The 12,545-nt window shown below is 43.4% G+C and overlaps 1 protein-coding gene across 1 annotated transcript in view; it reads left to right on the top strand.

Annotated features, from left to right (window-relative positions):
• LOC126161244 (uncharacterized) overlaps positions 1-7,331 on the top strand; it is a 207,417-nt gene extending 200,086 nt beyond the window's left edge. Inside the window, exon 4 of the mRNA XM_049916984.1 lies at positions 7,096-7,331. Coding sequence (XP_049772941.1) covers positions 7,096-7,331 — 236 coding nt within the window. The remainder of the gene's footprint in view (positions 1-7,095) is intronic.
• The last annotated feature ends 5,214 nt before the right edge of the window (positions 7,332-12,545 follow it).

Genomic DNA, 12,545 nt, shown 5'->3' with positions numbered 1-12,545 from the left:
GAGGATATTGATGTGAACCGTCTCAAGCCCAATCCGAGAAAGACTTCAAGTATGTGCTTTCTACCTAAGAAACAGACATGCTAAAAGAAAACGGACACTCCGATATACTAGGGAATTACTGTGGACCGCACCCTATGTTTTAGAACACAGCATGGGTTTGAAAGGCAACATCTCCACCAGAAACAGCATCTTGAGAAAGCTGACAGGTTATCTGCGGGGCGCAAATCTGCAGCTTCTACGGCCACGTGTGCTGGGTCCATTACGTGCAGCTGTAGAGTAGTCCGGACACCAAATCACCTACCAGTAATCCAAGACATGCACGAGTCCTGTGCTCTGGAAGATATTTTAAATGAGACAATAAAAGGCATAAAGGTTGTGGAAGTATGGAGAGGAAAAGTGAGGCGTTTCTCCCTGACACGGAAAGTAAGTAAAGTCATAAATTTCCCTACCCGAGCTGCTGAAGGTAGTAGTACCCTTTTAGATAACTTATTCAAGTAACGAGCAGAATTTAGAGAGAGACGTGCCTGTCCGAGGTAAATGGACTGTCAGATCACGATGCGCAGTTAGTCGCCTGGTATAACTTGGTCCCATGTGAGATCAGAAACACACTGAAAAGCCGGTGAGACTTATTAATGAAAAGACTACCGATGATATTAAAGAAAATTTAAAAATATTGGCTGGAGGTTAACTTTTCAATGAGTCTAATGTTGACTATAAATTCAATACGTTTCTTAATGAGATTGTCCTTTTTAAAAGTATTTTTGCTAAAACGATAACTGTATTTAATAATATCAGATAATTCAAGAAATCTTGCATCACTAAAGGTAATAGAGTCTCTTTACAACGGAAAAATGGTTTGTAAAAAACAACCAGAAGAAGTAGTCACCCAGAAATACGATCATATTATAAACAGTACTGTGAAATATCACGCAAAGTAGCAGGTAAAAATCTAGGGATCTGCACATCTTGTCTTATATTAAGAGATCAGATAGTAAAATCAATATGGAAAATTGCTGAAAGGGATACGGGGAAAGAAGCCATAGAAGATGACATGATTTATTATTTCTGTTAAAATGAGTGGGAGTATTGCGTAAGATAGTACATGAGCAGCAGAGATTTTCAATACTTTCTTTTTTTTAAAAATTGGTGTAAATAGTTCAGAAGAAAAAGCAAGACAGTACACTGAAAAAGCAGTGTAGAGAAAATTTAGTGTATTCAAAACTAATCTCACATCCCCATCTAAAATAAGTAAGATCATCATGGCTTTAAAAAGTAAAATTTCATATGGGATGAGTAATATCTCAAATAAGAAACTGAAAACTTGTGTTCCTATAACATGTAATGTTCTTGGTCAGTTATCTAATCCGTCGTTAACCCAGCGTGTTTTCCCAGAAATTGTGAAATATGACATTATTAGGGCACCCTATAAGAAGAATGACTCCAGAGATGCCAACAGCTACTGCCCGTTGTCACTCCTAAAATTTTTGAAAAGGTAATGCACTCAAGGGTTGCACAAACCTTTATAGTAATGGGATACTTAGTAAATCGCACCAGTATTACAAAAGGGACATTCTATTGAATCGACTATTTCCACATTTAGTGAACACGTAATAAAATCCTTAAATGATAAAATGTCACGAATTTGGATCTACTGTGACATTTCGGTCTGATTGTGTGAATCATTGTATTGTCTTACAGTAGTTAAGTTGTTTTGGAATACATAGTTCATAAAACGCCAATTTTGGTTCTGATTTGAGAAACAGAATTCAGAAAGTTACCATAGACTGTGGGAGTAATACAAAGAGGGACGCCACGTCATCTGCATCAGGAGAAATTACGATAGGTGTGCCACAGGGTTAGATCATTGGCCCACTTCTGTTCTTGCTTTATGTTAATGTTCTGCCATTTTATATTAATCAGGAGACAGAATTAGTTATGTTTGCAGAAGATACAAGCATTGTGCTAAAGCCAAGCAAAGAAGTATCAACAGAGAAAAGAGTAAATGATGTTTCTGTGAAAGTTACAGAATGATTTTGGATAAATGGGCTAGCTTAAAACAATGAAAAAATGCAGTTCATCCAATATCGTACTGTCAGAAATATCCAATCTTTTTTAACTTAGCATGCTAACAAGGAATAATGAATACGGTAACCAACTGTAAGTTGTTAGGTGTACATGCTGCTGAAAACTTAAAATGGAAAAAAAAACATATAGTAGAACTGCTAAAACGTTTAGGTTCTGCTACTTTGGCCCTACGAATAATTGCCAGTCGTCAGGCTGTAGGTTAACATATTTGGATATTGTTATTCATTTTTTGATTTTCGTTACTCTTTGATGAATTAATCTTTGGTACAGATAAGGGCAAAATATGGTGTAAAAATCCTTTGATAATCTAGCCATGGAAATAAAATTTCTGACAGATGGTAGACGTGCTTTGAAAAGTCGATTAAAGATGTGTCTCCTTGACAGCCCCTCCTGTACCATAGAGCACTTGTTGAGTAGGGGTAGTTATCCATATTTAAAGAAAGAAAACACTGTAAATGGCCAACATATAACCATGTTTTTGTTATTGTTGGTGCCGTTGTGATCTTGAGCCCGAAGGCTGATTTGATGCCATTATAAGTGCTACTCTATCTTGTGCAGGCCTCTTCATCTCCGAGTAACTACTGCTACCTACATCCTTCTGAATCTGCTTAGTGTATTCGTCTCTTGGCCTCCTTCTACGGTTTTAACCTACACGTTTCTCTCCAGTACTAAATTGATGACCCCTTCAAGCCTCAGAACGTGTCCTACCAACCGATCCCTCCTTCCAGTCAGGTTGTGCCACAAATTCCTCTTCTCCCCAATTCTATTCAGTACCTCCTCATTAGTTATGTGATCTACCCATCTAACCTTCATCATTCTTTTGTAGCACCACACTTAGAAAGCTTCTATTCTCTTATTGTCTAAACTATTTATCGTCCATGTTTCCCTTCCATACAAATACACTCCATACAAATATTTTCAGAAACGACTTCCTGACACTTAAATCTATACTCGATGTTAACAATTTTCTCTTTTTCAGAAACGCTTTCCTTGGCATCACCAGTCTACATTTTATATCCTCTCTACTTCGATCATCACCAGTTATTTTGCTGAACAAATAACAAAAGTCATCTACTACTTTAAGTGCCTCGTTTCCTAATCTAATTCCCTCAGCATCACCCGAGTTAATTCGACTACATTCCATTAACCTCGTTTTGCTTTTGTTGATGTTCATCTTATATCCTCCTTTCAAGACAATGTCCATTCCGTTCAACTGCTCTTCCAAGTCCTTCTCTGTCTATGACAGAATTACAATGGCGTCGTTAAACCTCAAGGTTTTTGTACCTTCTCCCTGGATTTTAATTCCTACTCCAAATTTTTATTTTGTTTCTATTAATGCTTGCTCAACGTACAGATTGAATAACATCGGAGACAGGCTACAACCCTGTCTCACTCCCTTCTCAACTACTGCTTCCGTTTCGTGCCCCTCGACTCTTATATCCGCCATCTGGTTTCTGTAAAAACTGTAAATAGACCTTCACTCCCTGTATTTTACCCCTGCCACCTTTAGAATTTGAAAGAGAGAATTCCGATGAACTTCGTCGAAAGCTTCCTCTAAGTTTAAAAAAGTATAAACCTACGGTTTACCTTTCCTTAACTTATCTCCTAAGTTAAGTCATAGGGTCAGTATTGCCTCGCGTGTTATAACATTTCTCCCGAATCCAAACTGGTCTTCCCCGAGGCCGGCTTCTACCAGTTTTTCCATTCTTGTGTAAAGGATTCGTGTCAGTATTTCGCAGCCGTGACTTATGAAGCTGATAGTTCCATAGTTTTCACATCTGTCGACACCTGCTTGCTTTGGAATTAGAATAATTGTATCCTTGTTGAAGCTGAGGCTATGCTACCTGTCTCGTACATCTTGCACACGAGATGAAGAGTTTTGTCGTAGCTGGCTCCCTCAAGGCTATCAGTAGTTCTGACAGAGTGGCGTCTGCTCCAGGGTCTTTGTCTCTTCTTAGGTCTTTCAGTGCTCTGTCAAATTCTTCCTGCAGTACCGTATCTCCCATCTGATATTCAACTACATCCTCGTCCCTTCCTATAATACAGCCTTCAAATTCATCATGAAGCTATATAAATATGATTTTTCCTTTATTTTCCTTTAGTTGTTTGTAGGTGTTCTGTGTTAGTTCTGTTGACGCTTTCCCCATCATAACGTTTATCACAAATGTGATCTGTGGAACAAGTAAGTGACTAACCAACTAACTTGGAAAAGGGCACAGGTCATTGCCGTTTTCAAGAAGGGACGTCGAACAGATGAGCAGAACTATAGACCTATATCTCGAACGTCGATCAGTTGTAGAATTTTGGAACACGTATTAAGTTCGAGTATAATGACTTTTCTGGAGACAAGATATTTACTCTGTAGGAATGAGCATGGGTTTCGAAAAAGACGATCGCGTGAAACCCAGCTCGCGCCATTCCTCCACGACACTCAGACACGGGTTCCCAGGTAGATGCCGTGTTTCTTAAATTCAGCAAGGCGTTCGATACAGTTCCCCACAGTCGTTTAATGAGCATATGGACTATCAGACGGATTGTGTGACTGGATTGAAGAGTTCCTAGATAACAGAACGCAACATGTCATTCTCAATGTAGAGAAGTCTTTTGAAGTAAGAGTGATTTCAGTGTGCCGCATGGGAGTGTCGTAGGACCGTTGCTATTCAGAATGTATACAAATGACCTTGTGGATAACATCGGAAGTTCACTGAGGGTTTTTGCGGATGATGCTGTAGTATATCGAGAGGTTATAACAATGGAAAATTGTACTGAAATGCAGGAGGATCGCAACGAATTGACGCATGGTGCAGGGAATGGGAATTGAATCTCAATGTAGACAAATGTAATGTGCTGCGAATACATAGAAAGAAAGATCCCTTATCATTTAGCTACAATATAGCAGGTCAGCAACTGGAAGCAGTTAATTCCATAAATTATCCGGGAGTAGGCATTAGGAGTGATTTAAAATGGAATGATCATATAAAGTTGATCGTCGGCAAAGCAGATGCCAGACTAAGATTCATTGGAAGAATCCTAAGGAAATGCAGTCCGAAAACAAAGGAAGTAGGTTACAGTACACATGTTCGCCCACTGCTTGAATACTGCTCACCGGTGTGGCATCCGTACCAGATAGGGTTGATAGAAGAGATAGAGAAGATCAAACGGAGAGTAGCGCGCCTCGTTACAGGATAATTTAGTAATCGCGAAAGCGTTACGGAGATGATAAATAAACTCCAGTGGAAGACTTTGCAGGAGAGACGCTCAATAGCTCGGTACGGGCTTTTGTTGAAGTTTCGAGAACATACCTTCACCGAGGAGTCAAGCAGTATATTGCTCCCTCTTACGTACATCTCGCGAAGAGACCATGAGGATAAAATCAGAGAGATTAGAGCCCACACAGAGGCAACCGACAATCTTTCTTTGCACGAACAATACGAGACTGGAATAGAAGGGAGAACCAATGGAGGTACTCAAGGTACCGCCCGCCACACACCGTCAGGTGGCTTGCGGAGTATGGATGTAGATGTAGAACTACACTCCTGGAAATTGAAATAAGAACACCGTGAATTCATTGTCCCAGGAAGGGGAAACTTTATTGACACATTCCTGGGGTCAGATACATCACATGATCGCACTGACAGAACCACAGGCACATAGACACAGGCGACAGAGCATGCACAATGTCGGCACTAGTACAGTGTATATCCACCTTTCGCAGCAATGCAGGCTGCTATTCTCCCATGGAGACGATCGTAGAGATGCTGGATGTAGTCCTGTGGAACGGCTTGCCATGCCATTTCCACCTGGCGCCTCAGTTGGACCAGCGTTCGTGCTGGACGTGCAGACCGCGTGAGACGACGCTTCATCCAGTCCCGAACATGCTCAATGGGGGACAGATCCGGAGATCTTACTGGCCAGGGTAGTTGAGTTACACCTTCTAGAGCACGTTGGGTGGCACGGGATACATGCGGACGTGCATTGTCCTGTTGGAGCAGCAAGTTCCCTTGCCGGTCTAGGAATGGTAGAACGATGGGTTCGATGACGGTTTGGATGTACCGTGCACTATTCAGTGTCCCCTCGACGATCACCAGTGGTGTACGGCCAGTGTAGGAGATCGCTCCCCACACCATGATGCCGGGTGTTGGCCCTGTGTGCCTCAGTCGTATGCAGTCCTGATTGTGGCGCTCACCTGCACGGCGCCAAACACGCATACGACCATCACTGGCACCAAGGCAGAAGCGACTCTCATCGCTGAAGACGACACGTCTCCATTCGTCCCTCCATTCACGCCTGTCGCGACACCACTGGAGGCGGGCTGCACGATGTTGGGGCGTGAGCGGAAGACGGCCTAACGGTGTGCGGGACCGTAGCCCAGCTTCATGGAGACGGTTGCGAATGGTCCTCGCCGATACCCCAGGAGCAACAGTGTCCCTAATTTGCTGGGAAGTGGCGGTGCGGTCCCTTACGTCACTGCGTAGGATCCTACGGTCTTGGCGTGCATCCGTGCGTCGCTGCGGTCCGGTCCCAGGTCGACGGGCACGTGCACCTTCCGCCGACCACTGGCGACAACATCGATGTACTGTGGAGACCTCACGCCCCACGTGTTGAGCAATTCGGCGGTACGTCCACCCGGCCTCCCGCATGCCCACTATACGCCCTCGCTCAAAGTCCGTCAACTGCACATACGGTTCACGTCCACGCTGTCGCGGCATGCTACCAGTGTTAAAGACTGCGATGGAGCTCCGTATGCCACGGCAAACTGGCTGACACTGACGGCGGCGGTGCACAAATGCTGCGCAGCTAGCGCCATTCGACGGCCAACACCGCGGTTCCTGGTGTGTCCGCTGTGCCGTGCGTGTGATCATTGCTTGTACAGCCCTCTCGCAGTGTCCGGAGCAAGTATGATGGGACTGACACACCGGTGTCAATGTGTTCTTTTTTCCATTTCCAGGAGTGTATATTTCCTGAATGAAAGAGACTAACAGAAACTGAGAACGCTTTCTTGCTTCGCAGAGTGCGCTGCCCTGGACCTGCGGGGCGAGAGCTGGGCGCGCCGCTTGGGCGCCGTCCGCATGCGGCCCTACGTGTGGACGGACGACGAGGGCACGCCCGTCACCGCCTTCAACGTCAGCTTCCTGGACGTGCGCTGGAGCCGTGAGTACGCCAAGGCGCCGCGCCGCGCCGCTTATACACGGCGGCCCTCTCTCTGCGCGCTGACCGAACTCTTCACTGAGCAGCATGAGGGATGAACTTGGAGATACTAGCTGCACCCAACATGTCTCACTTACCGAAGAACCGGTGTCTGTCGCAAGGTCACAAGCTGCGAACCTATCGAGAGTTTAGCCACGAGGTTCTGTGGCAGCTCCTGATACAGGGTTCCAAGTAATACCAGTGGAGTGAATCTGAATTACTAACGCGCTTCTAGCAGTTCACATAGAGTGTGCAAATATCCTCTCCTAACAAGGTTCAAATGGTTCAAATGGCTCTGAGCACTATGGGGCTTATTTATTTATTTGTTTTATTTTTTTATTGTTCCGTGAGACCAAATTAAGGAGAAGTCTCCATGGTCATGGAACGAGTCAATACATGAAATTATAACACGATAGTAGAAACAGATAAAATGCAATACAAGAAACCTATTCAGGCGACAATTCGTAAGTTTAAATAAAGAAAATCAACAGTGTAACACTGGGATTTGCTTAATTTTTCAGCTCTTCCAGGAGCTCCTCGACAGAATAGAAGGAGTGAGCCATGAGGAAACTCTTCAGTTAAGACTTAAAAGCGTTTGGGCTACTGCTAAGATTTTTGAGTTCTTGTGGTAGCTTATTGAAAATGGATGCAGCAGAATAGTGCACTCCTTTCTGCACAAGAGTGAAGGAAGTGCATTCCACATGCAGATTTGATTTCTGCCTAGTATTAACTGAGTGAAAGCTGCTAACTCTTGGGAATAAGCTAATATTGCTAACAACAAACGACATTAAAGAAACTTCTAAGGTCATCAGTCCCATAGAACTTAGAACTACTTAAACCTAACTAACCTAACGACATCACACACATCTATCCCCGAGGCAGGATTCGAACCTGCGACCGTAGCGGTCACGCTGTTCCAGATTGTAGAGCCTAGAACCGCACGGCCACCCCAGCCGGCTCCTAACAAGGAAAACTCCCATTACACCCCTCTCAGATTTAGCGACCCACTGGATAGCCCGTCAGAAACTGAACACAGGTTAGCATTAAAACAGGAAGAAGGTGTACTGAACTGTGAAAAAAAAGCAAAGTAGAAACAGCAAACGGCCCAAGCGCTAGATGTACAACATCTCCATACCGCATAAGTTAATAAGAGACGGGACTCTTCCACCATGGCACACAAAATACGTCAGAACACTGTTGCAGAAGCAACGAAAAAAGCATGCCAAATTCAGAAGAACGCAAAATCCCCAAGACTGGCTAAGTTTCGCGGAAGCTCGAAATTTAGTACGGAGATCAATGCGAGATGCTTTTAATAGTTTCCACAATGAAACGTTGTCTCAGAATACGGTATAAAACCGGAAGACATTCTGGTCGTATGTAAAGTACACCAGTGGCAAAACAGAGTCAATTGAAACGTCCCCTTAGAAAAATTAATGAATTACTGTGCTGATAAACCTCTTACATTATTTGATTTTCAAACAGCTGAGCAGAACTGAACGTACTCAGACATTTCGCTCTTTACCTATTCTGATCAACACTAAACTGACACACAATATTTTTAGCGCAACGCAATCTGACTTTCAAAAATCCCTACAAAAGAATGGCCCTGACTAACATTAACCTATACCTTTCACGAATCACTTACCTCACAAAAATCTTCGTTACTCATACTACTACAATACAGCGAGCGCCACTACTGCCAGCTAAATAAAAGGTTCTAAATACCGAAGGCACTAACTACTGATAGGCATAGTTAGTAAATGAAAGATTTTGATAGAGAACAAACAATGTATTTACCTTAATAATGTTCCAAAGTCATATATATATATATATATATATATATATATATATATATATATATATATATATATAAGTTCATGATATCCAGTATTACAGATTTACTCTTCCTGATGGACACACGTCCAGATCGTCCGCTCTCAAAATTCTGACATTTCTCTCCCCACATTCACCACTGCTGGCGGCTCACCTCCAACTGCCCAACGCTACGCGCTGTTCACATCCAACTGCCCAACACTACAATGGTGAATATTCCAACAATGCCAACCAGCCACAGATTGCACACAGCACAGCCATTGATTTTTCATTCAGAGCGCTACGTGACGTTACCAGCACAAAAACCTAAACAGCCTACTTACACGATACCGTCACTGCGCCACACCGATGGAAATGTTACCGATGATGGGGCCACTAAAGCGGAGTTACTAAATACAGTTTTCCGTAATTCCTGCACGAAAGAAGACGAAGTAAATATTCCAGAATTCGAAACCAGAACAGCTGTTAACATGAGTGACATAAAAGTAGATATCTTAGGTGTTGCGACACAACTCAGATCACTTAAGAAAGGCAAGTCTTCTGGTCCAGATGGTATACCAATCAGGTTCCTTTCAGAGTATGCAGACACAATAGCGCCTTTCTTAGCAATCATATACAACCGGTCACTTGACGAAAGGTCTGTTCCTAAATACTGGAAAGTAGCACAGGTCAGACCAATATTCAGGAAAGGAAATAGGAGTAACCCATTGAATTACAGACCCATATCACTGACCACAATTTGCAGTAGGATTTTGGACCATACACTGTACTCGGACATTATGAATCACCTTGAAGAAAATGACTTATTGATACATAACCAACACGGATTCAGAAATACCGTTCTTGTGCAACACAACTAGCTCTTTATTCCCATGAAGTAATGAGTGCTGTCGACAAGGGATCTCAGATCGATTCCATATTTCCAGAAGGCTTTTGATACCGTTCCTCACAAGCGGCTATTAATCAAATTTGGTGCATATGGAGTATCGTCTCAGTTGAGTGACTGGATTCGTGATTTCCTCTCAGAGAGGTCACAGTTCGTAGTGATAGACGGTAAATAATCGAGTAGAACAGAAGTGATATCTGGCGTTCCGCAAGGTAGTAACGTAGGCCCTCTGCCGTTCCTGATTCACATAAATGATCTAGGTGATAATCTGAGCAACCCCATTAGATTGTTTGCAGATAACGCTGTAATTTACCGCCTAGTAAAATCATCAGATGATCAATTTCAATTACAAAATGGTCTTCTGTATGATGCGAAAAGTGGCAGTTGGCACTAAACAAAGAAAAGTGCGTGGTCATCCACATGGGTACTAAAAGAAATCCGATAAATTTTGGGTATACGATAAATCGCACAAATCTAAGGGCTGTCAATCCGACTGAATACCTAGGAATTGCAATTACGGGCAACTTAAATTGGAAAGAATACATAGGTGATATTGTGGGGAAGGCGAAACAAAGACTGCGCTTTGTTGGCAGAACACTTAGAAGATGCGAGAAACCCACTAAAGAGACAGCCTACATTAAACTTGTCCGTTCTCTGCTGGAATATTGCTGCGCGGTATGGGATTCTTACCAGGTAGGATTGACAGAGGACATCGAAAAAGTGCATAGAAGGGCAGCACGTTTCGTGTTATCGCGCAGTAGGTGTGAGAGTGTCACTGATATGATACGCCAGTTAGGGTGGCAGTCACTGAAACAAAGGCGGTTTCCTTTGCGGCGAGATCTATTTACGAAATTTCAATCGCCGACTTCCTCTTGCGAATGCGAAAATATTTTGTTGATACCCACCTACTTACGGAGAAATGATCATCATAATAAAATAAGAGAAATCAGAGCTCGAACGGAAAGATGTAGGTGTTCCTTTTTCCACGCGCCATTCGAGAGTGGAAAGGTAGAGAAATAGTATGAAAATGGTTCGATGAACCCTCTGCCAGGCACTTAAGTGTGCATTGCAGAGTAACCATGTAGATGTAGATGTACATCTAGCGATCGTGAATAGCTAAGGCGTAGTGGTTGTGAGGTCATGGTGTTGGACTGCGAAGGAGGGAGATCCATGCTCGAACCTCCCAAGTGCCCGACTATTTTTTCACAAAATTTTAAATTGTCCATCCGGTCACTGACGTGTTTCATCTCTGTATTGAAATTTGTGTCTGTGTCGTGGTGTAACGGTCGCTTGCAACTGCGGGGTGTAACGAAGGGACCTCCTGACATACATACGTGGTGAAAATCATTGAACTATATGAAATAAAAGAGTCGTTAAGTACTGAACGGTTTGCGTTAAACTGCACGATTGGCCGCGGGGCGTGATGGGAATTAGTAAGCGCATGCATGGTTTTGGTTTAGCGACGAAGCCCACTTTCATTTGAAGGTCTCGTCAATAATCAAAAATGGTTCAAATGGCTCTGAGCACTATGGGATTCAACATCTTAGGTCATAAGTCCCCTAGAACTTAGAACTACTTAAACCTAACTAACCTAAGGACATCACACACACCCATGCCCGAGGCAGGATTCGAACCTGCGACCGTAGCAGTCCCGCGGTTCCGGACTGCAGCGCCAGAACCGCTAGACCACCGCGGCCGGCCAATAATCAAAACTGGAGAATTTGGGCCACTGAGCATCCGCATTTCGCATTCGAGAAGTCTCTCCTCCCTCAACGGGTGACTGTGTGGTGTGCAATGTCCATTCACGGAATATTCGGTGCGATATTCCTTGATGGCACGTTGACTACCGAACGGTGCGTGAAGGTTTTGGAAGATGATTTCATTCCCTTTATCCAAATTGACCCTTATTTCGACAAGATGTGGTTCATGCAAGTCGGAGCTCGACCCCATCGAAGCAGGAGAGTGTTTGATCTCCTGGAGGAGCACTTTCTGGAACGCATTTTTTCTATGGGGTTCCCAGAGGCCACTGGCATGGGCCTCGATTGGCGCCATATTCTCCGGATCTGAACACATGCGACTCCTTTTTGTGGGGCTATATTAAAGACAAGGTGTACAGCTATAACCTCAAAACCATTGCTGGGCTGAAAACAGTCATTCAGGAGGTCATCGACAGCATCGATGTTCCGACACTTCAATGAGTCATGCAGACTTTAGCTATTCGTCTGCGGCCAATCATCGCCAATGACGGCAGGCATATAGAAGATGTCATAACCTAAATCCGAATATCTGTAGTGGGTTATATGTTGAATAAAGTACGTGCACGCCGTAGTTTATAACTATTTTTTTCAAATAGTTCAATAATTTTCACCCTGTACTTCCTATTTGTTCGACGCATGTTATGACTCCTGAGTTACAGTTTAATTGGAATAATTCTTTTCTTGAACTCCTTTTTTGTAACATAGTTCACACCCATTTAATTGTTGTTTTCATTTCTGTGAGAGATCTATGCGGCATCTCACCTGCTCTCACTATTCATAACTTTTACTTGTGACGG

The sequence above is a fragment of the Schistocerca cancellata genome, chromosome 2 (genome assembly GCF_023864275.1).
Source record: "Schistocerca cancellata isolate TAMUIC-IGC-003103 chromosome 2, iqSchCanc2.1, whole genome shotgun sequence".
NCBI lineage: Eukaryota > Metazoa > Arthropoda > Insecta > Orthoptera > Acrididae > Schistocerca > Schistocerca cancellata.
The sequence above is the reverse complement of the archived record's forward strand: the minus strand, read 5'-3'. Positions and strand labels throughout refer to the sequence as shown.